Source organism: Rhinolophus ferrumequinum, chromosome 24, assembly GCF_004115265.2.
Source record: "Rhinolophus ferrumequinum isolate MPI-CBG mRhiFer1 chromosome 24, mRhiFer1_v1.p, whole genome shotgun sequence".
Lineage (NCBI taxonomy): Eukaryota > Metazoa > Chordata > Mammalia > Chiroptera > Rhinolophidae > Rhinolophus > Rhinolophus ferrumequinum.
Genome location: NC_046307.1, coordinates 11071751 through 11095257, shown reverse-complemented (window position 1 = coordinate 11095257; position 23507 = coordinate 11071751). Strand labels below are relative to the sequence as shown.

Sequence of the window (23507 nt, the reverse complement as noted above, 5' to 3'; positions counted from 1 at the left end):
GCCTTTGGAAATGCTGCCCTCGTCTTTGTCGAGAGAACCTCATCCACAGTAAATGCCAGCTAATCAGCCACCATCCAGCCAGCATTTGCGAGCCATCACGTAGCAGGAGGTGCGGTGGGTTCTTGGAGATACAGTGGTGGACAGAGCTGGCTGGTCCATCCCGTCAAGACAGACCAGGCAATAGGCGGTGATGATACAGGGTAGCAAGTATCAGGGGTGGGGCAGTTGGCCTTAGAATGTTTATGTAAATTGCATCTAGAGGGGCACACAGATTGGAAGGAGGGCCTGGAAACTGCATTGCATAGCACTTTAAATAACATTGAGAAAAGCAACGGAACGTATTCAAGAATGGTGGCTGACCTAGGGACATTATAAGGGATTTTTAGCTGGGCTCAGGGGCCACAGCTGGAATGTCCACCGAGGAAACGGGGAGCAGTTCAGCTTGCTAGAGCCCTGGTTGCTAGATGGGCTGGAGATCAGCAGGGCCTTGTGTTCATGGGGCTGCCCCAAATTAGACTGCGATTGGGGGTCACAAGGCAGGAATGCAGAGGGGAGAGCTCCTTGATGAGTCTGCGTCACCAGGGAAGGCATTGGCACCACTAGGTAGATTGTCCCAGACAGAAGGCGGGACAGTGTTCCATTTGAGCGAGTGGCCTGTGCCAGAAGGTAGAGGTGGGAATGCAGGCTGTTGACAGTGCCGTCGGGGGCCTGGGAGGGCGCCCTGTTGGGGAGGAGTAGAGCGGGGTGGTCGGGAGGCAGGGTGGCCCTTTGCCCTCCTCACCGTACGGCCTCTCCTCGCAGTGGAGGACTTGGGGTTTTCACGTCCATCTTATTCACAGGGTCCTCACAGCCAGCTTTCAATCAGTCAGTCCTGTGCTATGACGACAGATCACATTGTCCCGGTCACATCTCAGTTGTTGAGGGGCATGTGGTCAGAGACAAGCTTCTCACTCAAGCCCGGCTCATGTCTCTGTGCAGCCCCCTGTCCCACACAGTGTCTCTGGGTAAGCTTTGGGTCTCTGCCAACAAGCTTCTTGTCCGTTGTGATTAATTTATAGTTGGAGGAGTTGCAGAGATAAAGACCACAGAGATCCCTTCAGGACCAACCACAGAATCTCCATTTCCTGCCCTGCTAACAGTCAGAAAGGCAGCCAGACTAATGTATGGGGACGTGATGAGGGGAAGGGATGCCCAGGTCGCGTGAACACCTGTCACCCTCGTCAAAGCACGTGGGGCCCACGACCAGGGTGAGGGCTTCTGGTTTACTGAAGGGGGTGTCCTCCAGATGATGAGCCCAGGAACGAAGGACTCAGCTTTGTCAGTTTGACACGATAGTATGGCTGTTTCTCCTACGAGCTGTGCCCTGAGGAGAAGCTCAGTGCCTCAGAAGCCACTGTTTCTATGATGTAGGACCCTCCATCTCTCAGAAGAGGCGGGCTGCAGGATAGGGGTGACACAAGGCTCAGCAGGCTGGCTGTCATTAAGACGCTGGCTTTAGGGTCAGCTTTCAGGTTCATATGTCACGTGACTGGGGCTGGCTGTTTCTTTTCTTTGAACAAACAGAGGACATTTCTCAACCTCTCTTGCAATTAGGTGTGGCCACATGTCCAATTTCCAGTTGATGGAACATGGCCAGAAGTGTGTGCCTCACAGCGAGGCCTGGCCCCTGACAACGTCCATGTGTTCTCCTCCATGGCCTTTTCCGTTCTGTGGGCACCCTGGGAATCGTGCAGGGAAGGATGGGAGGAGTCTGGATCCATGAAGCATCTTGTGCAGAAACGCTGCACAGTCGTGGAAACCCACTTTGGACTTTTCATGAGTGAGAAATAAGCTGTAGGGACCTGCTTGTTGTAGCAGTTAGCGCTCCCCTCACCAGCACAAATATCCAACACCAGTTTTTCAAGAAGGTGGCCTTTTTTCATCTTACATACATTGTCGTTTTTATTTCCTGAGCGCTTGGTGGGCGAGTGTCAGGCTGTTACATGCATGCTTTCATTCAACTCTTTGATGTTCGTTCTATCATCTCCATTTGACAGATGAGAGAATAAGCTTAGAGGGGTTATATCACGTGCCCAAGGACACACAGGCAATAAGTGGCAGAGCCATGACTTCAATCAGGTCTGTCTGACTTTGGAATTCGAGTTATGAACCACAGTGCTCAACAGCCACTCTGTCACAGCTACTCTCTCTCCCCACATGGGTGCCAGGCCATAGCTGCCCGTATCTCCATGGCCTTCTGAAGAGCAGGGTAGACCTGCACGTTTATGGGTTTATCTGGAGACTGCAAGCTACAAGGTGATTTTTCCCGAATGACGCTTTTAAAATCACCTCATATTACTGGATGTCATGAAGTTGCATAGCTTAGAATTCTCATAGCTATGACTGCTGTTTGGGGATCTAGCATTAGAAGTGCAGAAAGAATATGGAGAGGGGCCAGGAACAGAATCTCTCTCTGCAGCACAGCCCCGTTGGGGGAGGGGACAAAGACTTGGGGCTGCTTTATCAGAGAGGAGCCAGACTGAGAATGAGACGTGAAGATGTCCTTCATTCAGCAGAGTGGCACTTGAGTATCATGATATTTTAGATCTCTCCTGGGACCCAGGGAGCAGGGGATGAGTTGACTACAGCGCCTGGCATCAAATAGTTTGCAGTTCAGTCAAGCTGGGAAGGCAGGCACACAACTATGTGCTGAGACACGTGCTATGGGAACAGGGAGTGGAGAGCAAGTCAGTGGTCCGGTCCAAGAAGAGGGCTCGTGAGCATCAGCTCAGCAGGTTAGCAGGAGGATAGAGGGTGTTACAGGCAGGAGAAGCAGCAAGTATGAAGACATTCTGGGTATAGCATCACAGGTAAGGAAGTTGAGGGCAGCCTGGGGCATCTGAGCCCAGGCAGGGGTGGCAGGAAGCAGTGCTGCGGAAGTAGTTGAAGAATGGTGTTTGTGGCTGACTCAGGATCGGGGGGAACCAGCAAAGCGGGCAAAGGTCCTCTGGTGTCCAGGAGAGAGACAGGTGCTGGGGAAACAGGTGAGAAGTCGAGCTGAACCAAGGTGGGGAGGATGAAGAGAAGGGAAGAGGCTTGAGAAGTGAGGGCGGTAGATTCAGCAGAGTTTGGCTAATGATTGGGTGCTGGGCAGGTGGGCAGAGAGATAGGGGCCAGGTGGACTCCCACTTGGTAGTTTGATGCATGGTGTTGCCACTGATGAGGTTGAGAAACCCAGAGAAATTCAAGGACTTACAGGTGGGCCCTTGCCGCAGGCAGTCGGCTCAGAGCTCGAGGTTTCAGCAGCCAGGTGTGCGTGGGGCTGGCGGCCTGGGCGTCTGCAGAACGTGGATGATGTGGAGGCTCTCGGCCTCAGTCACAGGGAAGCACCAGGAGCATCGTTTTTAAGGACTAAGAGTGTCAAGGCCTCATCAGGTCCCCAAATGCTAATGGCTCCTCTCTGGGTCAGCACATTGTCCGGTCCCCACAGCCGCAGCCCCAGCATACCCAGGCAGCTCCTCGGGGAGACAGCTGAAATCAGAGCTGCAATGAGAACGGGGCTGAGATGCATGAATCATCACTGACCACAGGCCTGTCCTGCTGAGCGAGGGGAAATTCAGCTCTGACAGCTCTTAGTCCGAAGGTGTTAGGTTGGTCTGTGAGACGCATTTGTGGTAAAGCAGAAGACTGCTAGGAAACCCAGTGACAGCTTTCCCTGCAAACACACGTGTGCACAGACATATACACATACCATTTCCTGCTCAGAGCACGGGTCCCTGTTGGCAGGGGATGTTTTAAAACGGAGCTCATTACAGCGAGAAATGGAGCCAACTAATTGTTTCAGAACAACTGAGACCCTTCTGGGACTCGCTTTCGCACTCAGTGATACTTCCAGACTGGTGCGCCCTCAATAGGGTGAAATACAGGGTTCTCATCCCAGGGGACTTCAGCCCCCTTCAACATCAAGACCCAGGGCTTGAGCACCTTTGTTCCGTTGGGCCTGTCAGCTCAGCTGCCCCCAGTGCCCAGGAATGCTCCCTTCTGCTGTTTGGTCGTCTCTGTCAGGCAGATGATTGGAAATGGTCTTGGTGGGGCTCACACTGATGTTAGGTATGGACCATGGCGTGTCCCCAATAAGGGGTTGGACATCAGAGTAACAAGGACCGCGGACTCTGTGGCCTCCACAGTCAGAGGCATGGACTGTTGGGGCTGGAGGGGCCGACACACCATGGAACGAGCCTGACCTCAGTTTACTAGTAAATGGGAGACCTGCCCATTTGACCCAATGGTCTGAACATAAATGTCCTCTAGGGAAGGCTTGCCTGGTGACCCAGAATAGGCTGAGGCGTCGTCACCACCCTCTCCTAGCACTCGGCACTGGCCTTTTGCCATTATCCCTTAAATGGCTGCAGGGTTATTTATTGTCTGTCTTCCCCATCAGCTCCAGGAGGACGGGGACCACCGCTGTCCCATGCGCTGCTGCCTCCATCCCCCAGCATAGCTCCTGAAGTGAACGCAGGAGGACCTGAATGCTTGGAGCAAACATTTGAGACCTTGCTGTGTGGTGCTACATTGGGAACACAGTCAGGGGCAGCCCCTAGAGCTTGCAGCCTGATGGGAGAGACGGGGGTGGGGGGTGGGGGTGCACAGCATGGATGCCATGTGGATGGGGCAGCTGATCCGAGCCCTCAAGGAAGGGTTGGCAGAGGGCAGAGAACAAGTGTGAGGGCTAAGGGGGTCCTGGCCAGAGAGCACAACCACTGCAGAAGACGGCATTTGGGGGCAACACATGTGCCCACAGGGGGCACAAGGGAAAGCTGGATGGCTGTGCTAGGCCTAGATTTCCAGGGCGTTGCATGACAGCCCAAGGGTCCTGACTTTATCTTGGGAATTGAGGCAGCCACAGAAAACTGTAAGACCAGGGCCATGGCATATTCATATTTGTGGACAATGATAGCCCTGCTCCTGGAGGGCAGGTGGATTCGAGAAGAGGAGGCCAGTGGTGGGGAGACCCTTTCCGGAGCTGTGTGCAACCCTGTGGTTAAGACAGCGATGACCTGGACCCAGTCACAGTGGGATGGAGAGGAGAGAACCCCACACTAGGTGTTGAAGTGGGGCGTCCTCTGGACCGAGTGGCATTGTGGATGGGCATTGGGAAGAGGGGCAGGGAGGGAACCACGCTTCTGTAAGGGCAGGCCCATCTGGCAGGCTGGCAGTGTTCCGAGGGCATCTTATTCCAACCCGGCTGCCAACTGAGCTGCTGTGAGCTGTTCCCCCTCTCACAGATGAAGGATCGTAAGGTAGAGATGCTGCCGTCATCCAAGAACTTAGACATCTAGCTGTAGTGCTTCATTCTAGGGGCAGGTGACATTGTTTTTTTTTTTTTTTTTTTTTTTTATGAAGCCTTCAGCAAATTGATCAGCCCTGGTCTCAAGTCTATGAAAATGCAATTATTAAACAAGTGTATAGACTGTAGCCAAGAAATCCCACTTTCTTTTACATCCTGCGGCATAAAGGCAAGACACTTAACAGCAGTTATTGTCAGAGTAACCTTTCAATGGAAGTGGCCAATAAAATCAATGTCATGGTATAGAACGGCGAAAAGCTGTCTCTTTGGGGCCACAAGCGCTCCAGTGGAGCGCTCAGCGGCTGCAGGCGGTGGCATCTGCTGGCCGGACCTATTTCTTGCAGGGGCCAGAGTGTAAGGGGAACGGGACGACGTGCAGTCTGCAGCGGGCCTGACGCCTGTGCCTCTTGCCTCCACAGTGTGCTCACTGACCCAGCTCCGCCAGGGACGCAGTCAGGGCCACCGCCATGTCCAGCCGGGGCGGGAAGAAGAAGTCCACCAAAACCTCCCGGTCCGCCAAGGCCGGAGTCATCTTCCCTGTGGGGCGGATGCTGCGATACATCAAGAAAGGCCATCCCAAGTACAGGATCGGAGTGGGGGCGCCTGTGTACATGGCCGCCGTCCTGGAGTACCTGACAGGTGAGTGCCCGAGTCAACCGCCGACACCACCAGCTGCCAGTGCGGCAGTTCTGAGGGCTTTCCAAGGACTGATGGGACTTTTTGATTCCTTTTAGTTGGCAACTTTTCGAATCTACAGGAAAGGTACAGGAATAATATAGTGCACGTTTTCATCTAGATCACCAGATAACATTTTTGTCCCTCCCACCCCATGCGTGTTGGTGTGTGCGTATGCATCACACGCATGTGTACGTTTATTTTTGGCTATCCTATGTTACACGGTTTATTTTCAAATTTCCTCAGTGGTCCTGGTAATGCCCTTCATAAATCTGTTTAGCATTTTTTCCTGAGCCAGGGTCCGTTTCAGAGTCAGACGTTGCATTGGCCTCTCAGGTCTCTTTAGTCTTATTTCATGGAAAACAATTCGCCAACTTTTTAAAAATCTTTCATGACACGGGCATTTTTGGAGAGTCCAGGCCAGTTGGTTTGCAGAATGTCCCTTCGGTCTGGGTTGGTCCCATGCTTGGATTCAGCTTGAACATTTTAGGAAGAGAATTGCATAAGTGATGTTGAGTCCTTCTCTGGTGTCACATGAGGACGCACCTCATGTAGTTTTGTCCTGTCATTGATCATGTTCGGTTTGGTCATTCAAATAAAGTGGTGTCTGCAGATTTCTGCACACCCTGAATCATAGTCTTTCACCTAATGGCTTTAGCATTCCCTGACGATCTTACCTGAATCTGTTATTACCATGGTGGTTACAAAACAGTGATTTTTCTATTTGTCATGTCTTCTGCATTTATTAATTGGCATTCTTCTGTAATGAAGGACTTTCCTTCTGTCCTTCCCTTCTTTTTATTTTTGTGCTGTCAATGTTGGTTCATGGATTTTTAAAATTTAGTAGGTTGTACACTAGCTTGTCATATTCATTATGATGTCTCAATTTTGACCCTCAAGCTGGTTCTCATGTCCTTTTGCCATTTCGCCATCAGTTTCTGTGCATTTCCTTGCTTTCTGACATTATGGGATAGTCTCGTCTCACTGTGAACTTTCCCTGCCTCCGTCTTGGAATCAGCCATCTCTCTAGAGGTCCTTGGACCTTTTCATAGGTATAATCTCATTGGTCTTATTGGTGGCTCCATAGCAGTTGTGGGAGGTCAGCTGGACAGGGATACCACCCCCGTTTTTAGTTATGAGAAAACCGTCCTCAAAGCATGAAAGGACTTGCCTGGGGTTGCCTCTAACTGGTAAGGACTTGAGACAGGACCCACCTCCTGTTGTCCCATTGTCATGTATTTACCACTTACTGCTCCATCCACCATCAGTGGAGGTGGCAGGAGGGGGCACTCTTGATCCTTAGCAAGACAAAGTCCCTCTTCCAAAGTGATACGGTCGGGCATCCGAGAGGGGATTGCTTCTTGCTCTCCAGGTCTCTCAATAAGGCAAGACCCAAGGTTCCCCTGTGAACAACACAGTCATAATTGGTGTGTCATAGCATGAACTAGGCCTGATTCTCCTCACTATGTAGATGAAGAAACAGAGGCCCAGAATTTATGTGACACACCCAGGCAAGCCATGTGTAGCATTGGCAGCCAGCCAGGGAGACCGGGGCGAAGTCACTAGATAGAAATCAGAGGCCATTTTCTAGTTCTGGTCTGGCAGTTTATATGCTCTGTGACCTTCAATGAGTCATTTAACCTCACTGGACCCCAATTTCCTTACAACTCAAATGGAGACAATAGTCCTACTCCACTAACTCCAGGCTGCCGTGAGAGCCAGAGGGGCTTTGTTTGACCGTAATGGGAAAGCTGGCACGATGTGCGAACCCAGCCAGCCCGTTTCCTGGTTCCCAAATACCATGGTGCCCCTATCACTGGGGTTTTCATAGACACTGTCGTTAGGTCACGTACAACATAAGTTTCATTTCTTCCATCAAGCTTCCTCTTTTTAGTTTGCAGGGCCTGGGATGGGGGAATACCACTGCTCTGTCGTAGCCAAGGTAACCAGTGTCTGTGCCCCACAGAGAATCTGTATGTTTTCCCTGTCTGTGCCTGGCGGGCTCTAAAACCGAGCAGAGTGCTCACGAGGTCGCGGTCAACAGGTCCGTTCTCTGGGGGCCAGAGACCTTGACCTGTCGCACCTGTCCCTACTTGTCACAGGTGTGTGGTCCCAAAAGGGAGCGAGAATGGTCAGGACAGCCCATCACTAGGGCTGGACAAGTAGCTTACAGCAAATCCTTCCTCTGGTGTTAGCCGCTGTATATGAAAGAATACTACGTATTTTCAAGTTTTACCAGGGCTATAGTTCGCTGAATCGGAACCATTTTCTCTGGCTGCTTGCAGCGCTGAGCCATTGCCGTGGCCATTGTCTCATGCTAGCCCCCAACACGGGGCCTGGTCTGCCTGGCAGTTGCCTCGGGAGGTGTCCTGCTGTTAGTGCAGTGCTCAGTCACTGCTGTGGCCACTTATGTCCCGTTGCCTGCTGATGGGATAGGAGCTAAGCTCTTGGGCCACATCCAGGGAGGACACTGCTCTGTTCTGCCCTTAGAACAATGCTGTACCCACACTATCTGCTCTCGGAAGGCAACCTGCGCCCCTTGGGCTGGGATGTGGGAGCCGGTGGCTACATGGAAATCCAGAGCCTTGGTGTGGGTTCGTGGGTGAGAAAGAAAGGTGGACAAGCTCTCTTTCTAATCTGCTCTTCGCTTTCGTTTCTCTGAAGACCCTTCCCCATTCATTCCACATACTTATCGTGCACCTGCTGTGTGCCAGGCGCCATGCCAGGCTCGGATGAGAGCACAGGAAGGATCAGGGCAGAAGTGGTGTCTGTCCCCGGGGAGCTCCTCATCCACTGGGGAGAAAGGACCAGCCAGCCTGGATCCTTGATGGTTACCGACTGTGATACATGCGTAAAGGGCATGAACAGGCCAAGGGGGCCCGGGCAACTGGGCGCCTGGAGATGGACTGGCTCAGGAAGGCGTGTTGGAGGAGGAGACACCAGCTGGGACCTAGAGAAGAATATGGTGCCAAGCAGCCCTGAGAGCTGGAAGAGGGGCTCTGCCTTTTATTCATGCTCGATGCACCTACTGGGTATCGGCCTCTTCCCGGAGCTTGGGGAAGACATGGAAAGAGGGAGAAGCCCGGGTGCCAGCCCTCAAGCAGCTCAGGGCCTCGTCAAGAGTGTCGCCCAGACCTCATGCTCTAACACAAGGACGCATCTGAGGGAAGTGCCACCCATTCAGCGGGGCCTCACTGAGAGCGGTGATATGTCGGGCACTGGGCTGTGAACCAGAACAAGACCTATCCCCTGGCCAAAGAGCTTTCTGTCCAGAGACAGCTCCAGGCAAGAGAGAGGTGGGGGTCAGGCAGGCCCGCCTGTGCTGTGAGTGGGCATCAGAAAACATTTCCTGGAGGACGCTTGTTGGCCGGAGCTGCCCTCCTCATCTAGTTGTTACCTCCAGGGCCCGATGGGGGCATCGACTTCCTGTGTGCGAGGCCCAGACTCTTACAGATGCAGGCACGGCGATGGGGCTTGCCACACAAGACCCTTTTGAAGGGTCCGGCCAGGAGGCTGGGCCAGGGCTCCTGCCCTCAGAAGTCCCCGTAGAGAGATGACATAGGAGGGTCTGGATGCTCAGGTGGCTAGGAGGAGTGCTGAGCTGCAGGGCCCACCTAGGCCTCGGTAGCTCTGGAGCGGGGAGCTGACATCTTGGTGGCCAGCCCTGGGGACCGCTCGGAGGGCATGATCAGTGGACACTAGCTCGAGGCAGTGGGCTCAGTGGTTCAGAGTGTGGACCTTGCTGTCAGCTGCCGTGTCTTAGTCATGGGCTTGGGCAAGTCACTCACGTCTCCGAGCTCTGGTTTCCTTGTCTGTAAAATGGGGACGACGTGACTGTCTCATAGGGTTATTACAGGCTGAAATGAAATGCACATGAAGAGCGTCTCCGTGCTGGCACAGTGTGTAGAAGTGCCCACTTGCTGACTTACATTCGGGTTCAAGCAAAGAGAAAGGAGTTTCCAGTCATCCTGCCCTGGCTGCCAAGGTGGCTGGGGCTTGCCCACTTCCCTTGGGGATCTCGATGGCAGCTGTCACTGCCCACTCATGGGTGTTGTCCTTTCGTCTGGTCAGAACCCACTGGGCCTCACCGGGTACCTGCAGAAGGTCTTGGCAGCTTTAGGCCTCCTCCCTCTGGTTTGTTAAAGCTGCCACTTGACTCCTCCTCCTAAAGGCTGTCACCCTCAACGCCAAGATGCCCTGTTACCAAACCGTCTGGCTGGGCACGGGCCACTTCTGTCCTGAGCTCCTGGCACATTCATGGAACCCTCTCGAAGGATTATCGTTCGCCGGGAGCCGAGCATACCCAGCCCTGGGCCTGTGTTAGGCCGGAGCTGAGGCCAGACCAGCACGTCTGAACAGGCAGCAGCCCTGCAGGCCGGGGGCCAGCAGAGCCCCTAGAGCTCCCCTGTGAAGAGCACGTTTCAGGGCTGAGGGATCACACAAGCACCCCTCCTTAGGGTCTGCCCCAGGCTGGGGAGGATGTGGGGAGGAGGTGGTAGCCTGTGTCTTGTTCTGAAACTTAAAGCTGGCATCTGTTTCTACTCGTGGGTCCACAACCCAGTCATCTGCTGAACTTCAAAGGAAAGTCAACACCTGGAACAAGCATGGGTCTGATGATCAGACTGCCCCTTCTTCAGATCTCTGTGCTCCTGGCTCTGCAGCGCTGCTGGACTCTTCCCAGGGCGCTTCCTGAGGAAGACGGTGCTGTCTGCTTGTGTTCTCAGTGCGCAGGACTGTCTGGGCCTCGCTTCATTGTCTACTTCTCTGCCCTTGACCTTCTAGCCAAGGGGAATTATAGAAGCCCCATCTCTGTGGGTTGCTGTGAGAATTGATGATTGCATCTCAAGAATTTAGCCGGCATCCATAGTAAACATTCAATAAACGGTAGATAAAAGTAAGTATTATGGGGGACTGCGGCAGTTTCTTTGAGGCATCATCTTTGCCCCCACAGTACTGTGGTACTTTTTTCTTAACTGATATTGAAAGGGAACATGACATGAGTTCAGCTTGGAACATCTCTGGAGTCTCTGTGCTGTGCCCAGCGTCGTGCTGCACAGTGCTGGGAGGTATGGAGATGTGAAATAAGCAGCACGCGACGCGGCCTTGACCCCAGCGGAACTGCCATTGATGTTGGGGACATACAAGCCCACTCACCAGGAAGGGAATAGGGCAGCTCTAAGGGATCAGTGCCTGAGTCCCACTGTGGGGTGGGGTGGGGAGTGTGTGGAAGAGCAAAGAGCATGCACATGTGTGATTTGATGGTCTCGAGTCACGGGTCCAAGGCACTCTGGGTCAGCATTGCTCAAACTGCAGCAGGACTGAGGTGTTTGGCAAAATGTAAGCGGTAGTCCACCAAAAAATAGGGCTGTATGGCTGAAATGGGGAGCCGACGAGATGCACATTCCCCCCTCTTTTTTTAATGATTTTGTTTTTTTGAGAATATTGGGGGAACAGTGTGTTTCTCCAGGGCCCATCAGCTCCAAGTCATTATCCTTCAGTCTAGTTGTGGAGGGCGCAGCTCAGCTCCAAGTCCAGTTGCCACTTTTAATCTTTATTTGTAGGGGTTGCAGCCCATCATCCCATGCGAGAATCGAACTGGCAACCTTGTTGTCGAGAATTCGCGCTCCAACCAACTGAGCCATCCGGCCGCCCCTACACATACCCTCTTTTGAGGTGGGTATATGGATGACTGATGAGTTCCTCACTAAAGGGACTTGTTTTAGTTTGGGAAGCACCGAGAAACAGCTTTCTTTACTGTAGGACTTTTCAGAGCTTTTAACATGCTGGTGTCCCCGTGAATCCCCAAGGGAAGAAACTTTGATACATAGTGGTTCCCAAACTTTTATCACAAAAGGCTTTCCAGGAACACCTGTAAGCACTGGACACAGTACAGTGACGGGGACACTGTCGTGGGATAAGCCCCTGAGAAGTGGCACTGTGAGCCGTGCTGAGTGAAGACACAAAATCGAGAGTCACCATAAAGAATGAACTTGGTCTGGCTTGCTGTGGCAGCGCGACGCAAAGCTGGACTAACAGAAGCCGTGCGTTTGTTCTGCTAAGCTGAGTTGCTCAGGCACTGACTCAGGGAGTGCGTACCCCCCTCCAGGCCTGTGCCAGACACTGAGATCTGTGAGAAAAGTCCCTGCCCAAGGAACTTACCAGGGGAGGAAGTGCTCTCGGAGCCATTTTACCCAACTTTTGAGAAAATAGTCCTGGTTCCTATTCATCAAATCTAAACTGATATGTGATGACATCTTTTTCTTTTTTCTTTTTTGTCCAGAAACCCTGTTACATAGCCTGATCACACACCTTGTTCTACCAACTTACCTCCTAGGATTTAAGCCTGTTTGCAAAAATCAAATCCTTTCTCAGAGGATTTCTCCACATTCAGAGGATGAAAAGCCCTGGCTACCAGCTCTCCAGGCTGAATGTTGACACTTTGCAATAAGCATAGGCCCTCCCATGGGGACCACTGTGAGAGGTCTGCTGATTTGGAATCTAAGTTCTGGTCTGTTTAAAAACCTGGTGTCATCGTGCGTTTCCAGCTCTCACAGTGTAAAGCTGTGGCTCGAGTTTTCTCTTCTGTCTTCTTTCGATCTAATCCACAAAATGATGAGGGCATTTGGATGTGCATGTTCTTAACCGCCCACTCCTTTTCCATTTTCCCAAGCCTTGCCCCTCCCCACCCCCCATGTTTCGGACCGTGGTCTTCCCTCTCCTGTCTCTTGCCAGAGACCAGAACCTCCACACTTCTAACAGGCCCCTGGCACCCCATCACAGCAGGCACTCCAGTCTGAGGCTGCCTACGGCATTTCACTTGGTGAAGTTTACAGGGCCAGCTTCCCACCTGGGGAAGAAGCGGGGTCCCCTGGGTGACCTTAAGACCACTTTATAGACTGATTGAGGCCTGGCCCATGTGCCTGACTGCATCCTGCAGTAAAACCCCAAGGAAAAGGGATGGTTGTTAAAACTACACATTGCCGCCTGGTTTGGCTAATGGAAGGATCATCCCCATCCCAAGTTTCAGCTCGTCTGATTTCGGATCTGTAACCCGGTTCAGGTGTGGCATATCCCTTTGGTGGTAGCCATTGGGTCACGTTCCATCCCCGCCCCCATGTCCTGTACGTGCAGTAGGGAGAGCCCGCTCCTGTCAGCTGCACCTCCTATTGCACCCTCATTTCAGCAAACATCCACACACTCGGCATTTCTGGCCTGGGGAAGAAAGGATCTGACAAGCGTGGGGGGCTGCGACAGGCAGAGCCTGCACTTGGCTCTGTCACTTCCCCTGGCCTCTTTACCACTTTCCTACCCGAGACACCCAAGTGTGTTCTGTACTCACACAGCTAAAAATAGGGCAGGAAGAGGACAGTCAGGCTGGCTCCCTGATGCTCCAAGGCCCTCTGAATTCCTACGTCTCTTGCTTGTTCGTGTGACCACCCCTGCTGTAGACTGACGAACGCGTCAGGCCAGGACCCAGCTAACTCTTGCTATACCTTCTTGGCCATTCATGCTCCCCTGAGGCTGTCAGCACCCCACAGTGCTCATTGTTCTGCAAGGCCCTTTACCAGCTTCATTTTCTTAAGAACAGACAGACAGACAAAAAAGCCACAGGAAAGAGAAGACGAAGGATTTTAATAAGCCAGAAGGTTGAAGCTAGAAAAAAGTTGGAAATCCTGAAGTTTGACTCTAGTGTGTTGGGTACGTAGTGTGTGCAGACTGTATTTAAATGCATATTCCTTTTTGTGGTTATATGAGCAATTTGTGTGTGAGAATTTTTTTTTTTAGCTTTATTGGGGAATATTGGGGAACAGTGTGTTTCTCCAGGGCCCATCAGCTCCAAGTCGTTGTCCTTCAATCTAGTTGTTAAGGGCGGCTCAGCTCCAAGTCCAGTCGCCATTTTCAGTCTTTAGTTGCAGGAGGCACAGCCCACCACCCCATGCAGGAATTGAACCGGCAACCTTGTTGTTGAGAGCTCGCACTCTAACCAACAGAGCCATCCGGCCGGCTGCCCCTCCAGAAGCTCAGCAGCAGCTCGTTGTCTTCAATCTAGTTGTGGAGGGCGCAGCTCACTGGCCCATGTGGGAATTGAACCAGCAACCCTGTTCAGAGTTCGCGCTCTAACCAACTGAGCCATCTGGCTGCCCCCTGTGTGTGAGAATTTAAGAAGCTAAAACTCATAATCCCACTGCCCAGGGATACAGCAGCTGGCACCGAATGCCCTTTGTGTATCTGTGTACATGCCTGAGAGTTAGGTTTTTATTAGTCATTTAATCAGTTGTTTTTATGAATGCCTGCTATTGATGATCTTCATTGACAGCCAATCAGAAAATCATCACTGCGCATCATCTTACAAAGCAGATCGTGCAGTAGTTTAGGAGGTGCTCCCCGCATATGCTACCCATCAGCCCTCCTTCAGTCTCCCTGGGAGCAGATGGTGGCTGGACAGTCAAGGAGTGTTTGAAAAAGCAGCAGTTTAGCGCTAGGCACCTTCGACATTTCCCTGATGACGTGATGTCGGGTGGCAGCTGGTTAGCAGACCCAGGTGGGGCAGACCTCAGGGCTTGAGGCCAGAGCGTGGAAACCACCCCTGCTGGACTTCCCCAGGGCTTGCTTCACTACCGCTCCCAAGATGTGCATGTGGCGGTACAGCTTGAGTTCACACGCCTCCCAGGGAACATGCGTCTGCTGTAGAGCTCAAAAACTGAGTTTTTGTCTAGTCTGCATGCAGTCCTTCTAAAGAGTCCACGAGGTTGTCCAGGACAGTGTAAATGCGACTGGCCTCACTTCGTGAGACAATGGCCCCATTTCCCCCTGCTCTCCCAGGGCCGGGGGTTGGACTGTATCAGTTGGATCAGAGAAAGGAAAGGCCTCCTTGTTTTCTTTGGCAAATATTTCCTCTCAGTGTGTGACTTGTCACCTTAGTCTCTTTACAGTGTCTCACAAAGCAGAAAATTTTAATTTTAATGAAATCCAACTTAATCAACTTGTTCTTTCATGTATTGTGCCTTTAGTGTTGTATCTAAAAAGTTATTGTCAAACCCAAAGTCATCTAGACTTTCTCCTCTGTTTTCTTCTAGGAGTTTTATAGTTTTGCATTTTACTTTTAGGTCTGTAATCCATTTTGAGTGAATTTTTGCAAAGGGTGTAAGGTCCGTATCTAGATTCATTTGTTTGCATGTGGATGTCCAGTTGTTCCAGCACCATTTGTTGAAAACCTCTCGGCTTTCTTGAAGATAAACCATGTTGCATAGAAATCCTCAATGGTCAAGGAGTCTCACTGTTGCTTCACGATTTCCCTTTGATGGGTAATACGCAACTTTCCTTTCTGCCTTTAGGGTCTGCACGTGCATAGACAAGTTTCATATCAAGGGTTCTGTTTTTGCTGGGACCAATGGAAAAGCACTATAAAACCTGCTTCTGGATTCAGGCAAGGAAAAAGGTGCAACCGAAACTAAGTGTGGCTCTTTCATCTCAGACCTTCCATCTGGGATCATTTTACTTCCGATTGAAGTACATCCCTTAGAATTTTATTTAGTGAGGGTTTTTGGTGATAAACTTTCTCAGGCTCTGATTTTGAACACGTCTATCTCATCCATAAAGTTTTTAGCTCTTATTTCTTCAATGCCTCTATCCTAGTCTCTTTCTCCTTATGAAACACAAACATATGTTAAGGTTTCAGTCTATCTTCAATATCTGTTCATCTCATTCATATTTTTCATTTCTGTCTCTCTGGACTTCTTTCTGGATGATTATTTTTGACCTATCTTCCAGAACTATCTCCCAGTTTAATTCTCTCTTTATCTATGTCTTATCTACTGTTTAATTCTTTCAGTCACTGAATTTTTCATTTCAGTTTTGATACTTTTCATTTATACAAGTTCCATTTGGTTCTTTTTTGAATCTGCTTGGTCATTCTTTATAACCTCTTCATTTTCAAAGTTTGCTTTAAATATATTATACGTAGCTATATATTTATCAGAATAAGTCTTTTTTTCAACTTATTAAGGAATAATTGACAAAATTACATACATTTAAAGTGTACAATGTGATAATTTGATATATGTATACATTGTGAAATGATTACCATATTTATCTGAATAATCCTAATATCTGAAGTTTTTATGAGTCTATTTCTTTTGGAATTAGACCTGGATTTTTTTAATGAAGTATAATTAGAATTAACATTGTTCAGAAATCCTATTTCTCTCCAAGGTTACAGAGGAATTCCTTCATGCTTTTGCTTAGTATTTTTATGGTTTAATTTTTTTACACTTTTACTTTGACCCATTTGGAATTTATCCTGATGTATAGTGTGAGATAGGGATCAACTTAATTTTGTTCCAGGTGGTTACCCAGTTATCTCAACACAATTAATTGAATAGTCCACCTTTTCCTTGGTGATCTGAAATACTACCTTTATCATACATGAAGTTTCTTGATATAATTAGGGCTATTTCTGGACTTTTTTCTCTTTCCTTGGTCTGTCCTGTAACATACTTAATAATATGTTTCTCATATCTGATGGGTCTTTCATTGTCTTTTTTACTTTTATGGAAAGTAATTACTTTCTTTAATAGGTGTTGCATACCAATGGTAAGATTCACATGTTCCCAAAGGACATACTGTGAGAATTGATCTCCCTCCCTGCTCTTTTGCACACCCAGTTCTCCTCCCAGGAGACAATCAACGTTATTGTCTCTTATATGTGTTATATATCTATCTAAAGATTCTTCTTTTCCCTTTTCATTTCAAAATATATCTAGAAAATGAAATGTCAAAAAATAGTGAATCAGGATAATGGGTACATGTGATGCACAGAGGATAACCTTTAAATTTAAGCCAAAATCTTGTTGGAAGAATCTGATGATCTTTGATCTGCTCCTAACCTCCCTGCCTCCCCGCTCCCTTCTGTCAACCTTGAGTCTACTTGACCTGAGACTGTGAAGTGAGGCTTGTCTGGGTCCTGGTTCATCATGCAGCTGCCTTTGCCTGGAACGACAGCTTTGTAGCTCACACCGCCTGCCATGGATCCTGAGTGTTTGTTCTAATACATGAAACCAGGCCAGTACACTGGAGAATGTCCCTGCACGTCCCTCCTTCCTCGCCACCTGAATGCTGCAATGCCTGGTTCACTTGTTTAGTTATTCATCTATAATGACTTATTTGCGAAAGAGTTACCAAACTCTGACCAAGTGCAGGGTGCCGAGCTGGGTGCTGGGGGTTGAAACAATCATTGATGATTTCAGCAGATTTGTATTGAGTGTCTGTGGTGGGCCAGGCATATCCCAGGACGTAATTATGACCCCAGGGCTGGGACTGCGCCTTCCCCACCCCTCCCTTACCATTGTGTATTCAGCTTCCAGCACAAGTCTGACCTTTGCAGCTGCTCAGTAAATAAATTTTTTTATTGAAAGATAAGAGGACCAGTTAGAAGTGGATGAGTTTTAGGAGGAGGGAGGGTTGGTAATGTCAGATGCTACCAGGAAATGGATGAGGGTGAGAACTGAATTAGACCCTGGATATTTTTTAATGAAGTATAATTAGAATTAACATCAGGGTATGGCGGGCCGGACCTGCCTGAGGCGAGGCAAGTGGAAGGGTAGCTGTTGGTGGCACACAGGAAGGGTTGGATGTATTCAAGGGCTGATCTCTCACTTCTGCCACAAAAGCCACTGAGAACGTCTCAGCTATACCGTGAAAAGCAGAGGAAGCCAGGAGCTGCCCAACCGCTGAAAATAGCAGCATCTCAGGGTTCTTCTCTGGGTGACCATCAAGAATGGCTTTAAAAGAACTATTTACTTACTGAGAGGAAAAGGAAATGGGTTAAGAATTCGACACGTATCTTCTCTCCCAATATTTTCCTGTTAAAATATCAAAACTAATAAAACATATTAATAGACCCCTTGCTTGCTTTCTCTTCCCGAGGGCTTCTATGTGTAATCAACCCAGAATAAAATATCATGAAAGTAAAAAGCCGCTCATCAGATATAAATAAGTTCCAGCAAGAAGACAAACCCACAGGGTATTAGCCACAGCCAGCCTCCCTCCATCTCCCTGTCTCTTCCTACCGCCCCCTCTGGTTCTGGTTGCCAAGAAGAGGACACAGAGTCTCCTCAGATTGGCCAGGCTGCTCAGCCAGCCTACAGCGCTGACCCTCCCTCCGTCTCTTCCTTCATTTCCCACCCCACCTTCCTCCTTTTTAAGCAAGTGCCTTCCTTCCAGTGGCCAGAAAGCGTGTGTTCCTGGTACTTCAGAGGCTGGCGATGGAGCCTGACACTCAGGTGTCCTCTCACGGGATTGATATCACCCCCGCTTGTCTCGAGGGGACATTGTCGACAGGCCGTTAAGAGAGGACAGTTATAAATGTCCTCCTTCTAGAAGGAGGCTCCTTGCCGGCCAGAGCTCATGTTTCTTGCCGGCAGGAACCATTTGGAACTCCAGGGCTAATCTACTGCTTCCCTGGCCATCAGTATCCTGACTGATGCTCCTTGTAATCAATTAATTGGTAATTGGTAACTGCGGTGGTCCATGGTTAACATTATCTGTTGCTTCTGTAAATCTGGATATTGACTGCTGAAAGTCAGTATCTGCCATTCATTCGGAAAATGAGGGTACTTAACTTGAGCAGCAGAGTGTGTGTGTGTGTGTGTGTGTGTGTGTGTGTGTGTGGCCTCCCACCTCCACCCCAGGCCCTGGCAGTCTCTGTTTTAGATTCAGATTGTGGCTTGTTGTAATTGTGGTGGTGTTTTGAGTGCTAGGCAAAGACAGAGCAGTTTAATAAAACATCTGTCATCTATTGAGCACTTACTGTGTGCCAGGCACTGAGCACATGCTTCACGTTTAGTGACTCGCTGACTCTTCAAACCACCTATTTTGCTTAGGAGGAAACTGAGGCTTTGAAAGTTTGAATAACTTCTCCGACGTCACTCAGCCCAGTAACCCATCTCTAGAAGAGCGTTTCCTTCAGGCTCGCTACTAGAGCTGAGACGTCAACAGTGAGAAGGAGAGGCCTGGGACTCAGGGCCACACTGTCCATGTTACATCTCCTTTCTCTTCAGGGGACGTCTCAAGAGGATGGTACGTGCCCAGTCTTCCAAGGCTGGTCCTGTCCTCGACGGAGCCACAGCCTGGCTGAAGAGGCCAGCATGGACTCCTGAGAGGGCAGGCCCTGAGGGGCCCAGGGGATCACCAAAGGGCATATGAGGCGTGGGCTGTAAAGGCTGGAGACAAGCCTGTGGCCTCGCGTGGACCAAGGACAGAGGTCCTTCAGGGAGGGGCCTGGAAGGACAAGTCGTCACTGACAAGAAGGAGAAAAGTTTAGGAAGGAGGTGGGTATGAGCAGAAGAGGGGTGATGGCCGTGGAGTGACGTGTGCTGGCTGCAGGGAAGGGACAGCCTGATCAGGGTTGGAGGTGCTGGCTATAGCAGCAGCAGGACAAGTGAGGTCCTGGGGGAAAAGCACTCATGGCGAGAGGTGGCCTGAGGGCTGCCATGAGGAGCCAGAGTCCTCGGAGGGGGTGGGCAGTGCCTGGTGGGGTGTTGGGGGTTCGTATCGCTCAGCAGCACTGAGGGTGGATGGCAGGGCCAGAAGCTTTTTGCCTGATATCTCTTCACTGTCCCCTTAGTGAAGGGGAGGTGGAATCCTGGGTGACAGAGCCTGGGCAAACCTTTAGACAAGTGGCCCTCGACATCGGGAATGAACTTGGGCAGATCGGGCCTGGGCTGGGCTATTACAGATAACCTCAGTGGTGGCATTCCCCCTTGTGGGCCTCTCCAACTATGACACACTCACATTGCTCTAAAAATAATCAGTCATGAAAAGAACTACAGAAGTCTTCATGTGCTCAGAGCTTTCTTCAAGAAGCAGGATTAAGCAGGCTGGGACAGGTGTCAGGGCAGGAGGGGGCTTGGGGCATGTAGTTGCAAAAGCCAAACGGGTGGGTACCACATAGCGGCCTCTTCTCATTTACTGCGTTTTCATTTTACTTTTTACATTTTGGAAAGATAAACTGTGCACAAGATAAACAGCACACAGGAGGGTAGAACAAACTGTGTCCCTCTGATCTAGTCCCTGATGCACTCCCAGGACGCAGAGCCTTGCCACTTCTCCATGAAGGGTGTGTAAGCGCGGATGACAGGTATAGCCTCCGCTCCCCGCACGGTGGCAGCCCACCACACGCGCCCTTCTGCAACTTCTTTCCCCTTTTCAGAGTCCATCTGGGAACCGGCATCATGTCAGGGCTCTTTGAGTGAGTTTCCTCTTCACATTACGCTCTTCAAATCATTTCATTTCAGCAGACATCTCTGATTGCTCACCCCTTCCTGAGATGAATTAAGAACAAATGGCTGTGATTTTCTATATCAAAACAAACATACATATTAACCATTTCCTTGTATTTTAATTTAGAGTCCTTGAAAGCAAGTGACTGGTGGGGCAGAGGGCCCTGGCCAGCTGTCAGCCGGGCCCTGGATTACAGCAGGTTTCTCTGTGCCCTCCCGAGGCACCTCCTCCTTCCACCTTCCTTCCTGAGGCCTTGACTTGTGCTGCCTCAGCAGCTGGCTTTGGTCCTGCCCCTGCCGTGGCACACCCTGCTGGGGTCAGACGAAAGCCCCAGACCCCATCCCAAGGCAGAGACTGCCTGTGGGGCCACTCTGGGTGCTGTGTTCTATCAAGGCAAGTCTGGCAGCACTGAGGTTAATCGGGTTCAAGTGCATTTTTCAAACACATGTAAACTGTTAAGTGTAACAGCAAAGAGTAAACTGTGGGGGGAGGTTTTCTATATTGCTTTTCTCCTCCTCTTGCTCTCACGCACATCCATCTACCCAGCCAGCCATCAGTTATTTTGATAAAGGGAACTGAGGAAAAGAAAGTCTAGTTTTCTTCCCCTAGAAATCAAGCCTGCCGTACTTTTTAAAAGATAAAGTGTATGGTTGTGGCCTCATGGATAGCAGTAACTTGGTAACTCATTCATCCTCATAAGCCTAGATGTGAGGCAATTATCAACCCCCCTCTTATAGAATGGGAAACTGAGCGAGGTTCACGTATGTCTTGACGAGCCTCGCAGCTAGGTGCGGGAGCTGGGGTGCACACCAGGCTGTCTGACAGCAGGGCCCCAGTTGTAACCACTGCCCTCCGCTGAAGACAGACCAAGGAGGTGAGCTTACACAGAAGCACTAGAGATTTGGGGAAGGTAGAGGAAGGCTTTCCTGAGAGGGAAGGTCTTCATGCCCTGCGCTGGTGGGTTAGATGAAGGTAATGTTTGCCAAGAATCCTAATATCTCCTCTTCGTGAATGTGTATCATGCAAAGTTATTTTTTACATTGAAATATAAAAAACAATTAGCTGACTTGAGAAACTCCCCAAGTAAGCCATGTTTCTATCTCGTTGGGAGAGATTGTGAGGAAGGTGGGAGACCAGATCAGAGGCTGCCCCCAGACCTGTGGCTCACGGGTCCTTAGGGGCGCGGGGTCTGTAATGTGGGCTTCAACAGCAATGGACAAACGTGTCCGATTTGGAACATCTGCAGAAAAGCAGCAGAATGACTCTTTCTTAAAAAAGAAATACCTTATCCTGTGCACAGAAAATGCCGCCCTCGATTACGGCCGTCGGTTTTATTTTCTGTGTGGAATCCCTGGTTCCTGCGAGGCCGCTGGGACAGGCAGACTGGAGAGCCGTGCTGTGGCCACGAGCCTGGGCCCGGAGCTCAGCAGGCTTCAGACCCAGCCACTGAAAAGGTGGGGTGTGGGCCAGTGGGTTCTGGGCGGCAGAGGGAATTGAAGGACCCTGGTGCAGTCAGGCCACAGGAAACTCTTTAGCACTCACTCTCCGATTGGGGTTGATTGGGTTAAAGCCTTCAGGGAAGGTGGATAACAGTTCTGAACTCCGTGAACTGCTGATGGAAGCCTGATGAGTCGAAAGAAATACAATAAACAGATTCCTTGTCATGTTGTTGGCTGTGTAGCAAATATCTGTTTTCTCCTTGGGATTACGTGAACATTGGCTTTTCTTTGATTTCTGCTTGTTATTTTCAATATTTCTTTTGTTAGAGGAGACGCTTCAAACAGCTCAGTAGAAGCCCCTGACTCTCCTTTGCAAGGTTTGTGTTTAGAATTTGGCGCAGCCTCCATACATCACCTGTTAGCTGTTAGGCGTCTAATTCTGCAAACCATGACTTCATCTCCCCAAAGGAAGATAGACAGAATGCTTCAGTACAACAGATATGGTTCAGTTCAAGATGTTTGGGGGGAAAAAAAAAGACGCTAAGCCTTTGGTCTCTGGGTGAACTTGGAAAGTAGACCTGTCAAAGGTATTCACGTTCAGACAGCTGGTCTGTAGCTGGAAAGGCTGCCAAATAATGCCATTATTCAAGGCTGTGAGAATTTTGTCAAGCGGCCTTCAGACGACAGTGCTCCCTGCGGCTGGGGAACGTTGGGCCCAGGGGTGCCTCTGCAGCGCCTGCTGCTCTGAAGACAGAATAGGGTGCATCGCTGGTCCAGGCCACTACAAATGGCGCCAGCAGCCCAGAACTTGCCAGAGACTGGAGTGGGAACCAGAGATGCTGGGGTTTCTTGCAAATTAGATCTTCAAACAAACAAAAAGATCTTTAAAATGCGCTCACTAGCTAGCCAGGGTTGCTCATTCAACCTGTCCCCTTGGCAGCGTTTCTAATTGGGGGACCTTAACCACACTTAGGGTCCTTTTCAGAGCTGACCCCAAGTGCTTTGGGCCCCAAACCAGTGCAGTGTCGGTCACTGGTTACAAAATGAGTCTGTCACTGGCCAGGAACACTTGGCTTGAAGGATGGAGAAGCTGGTTAGGGGTCTGTTTCCTCTCCTGACTGCTCTTTCCAGTTTCCTCCAGTGCTTTTACATGGATTCCATTTGTTTTGGTTATAGCCCCTAGGGCTGTGGCTCCTGAAGTCTCCCTCCAAGGGCGGATGCAAGAGTTGTGCTCTGGAAACTGTGGAGAAAAGGATTGGCATCTGTAGATCTGGTGTTTTCCTGCTTCTCTTGCTCAGAATTCCTTTCTCTTAAACCAGCCAGCGGTAAACATTTTAGAGATGCATAAAACCTTAACAAAGCACAAACTACATCAAGTGTAGGAAACCCTCCCTGTGGGTAGGTGTGGTGTCCATCCCGTTGTAGCAGAGCTGAAGCTGGCTCTGGCCCAGCCCAGGAGGCAGCCCCCTTGCTGGTGGGGGGCCCATGCCAGGGGGCTCGGGGTGCAGTGGCTGGGCCTGAGCCTGGGCTTCCATGACTTGGCCCTTGCTATCATTTGCAAAGCTCAGGATCACTTACTAGGAAGGAAGCTTAATCAGTACATCTCTGGTGGCTGTGCCCTACCCTAATTCCTCAGCAGCCAGCACCCTCTCTCCCTCCCTGGAGCATGCCCTGGAGGGCAGATGGGGAGTGTTCCACCTTGTCCAGTTGCAGGCATTTTGCACCTCCCTGTCCCCCTGCAGCAGGCAGCTGAAAGCCCGTTATGATCTCTGCTTCTAAAACTACAC

General features: G+C 50.3%; 1 protein-coding gene across 9 annotated transcripts in view; it reads left to right on the top strand.

Moving 5' to 3' along the window:
- Positions 1 to 23507, top strand: part of LOC117016396 (core histone macro-H2A.1) — a 78922-nt gene that overhangs the window by 4921 nt on the left and 50494 nt on the right. For all 9 annotated transcript variants that reach the window (XM_033095579.1, XM_033095584.1, XM_033095582.1 and 6 more), the window contains exon 2: positions 5746 to 5965. In XM_033095579.1, coding sequence (XP_032951470.1) covers positions 5794 to 5965 — 172 coding nt within the window. In that variant the 5' untranslated portion in view covers positions 5746 to 5793. The remainder of the gene's footprint in view (positions 1 to 5745; positions 5966 to 23507) is intronic.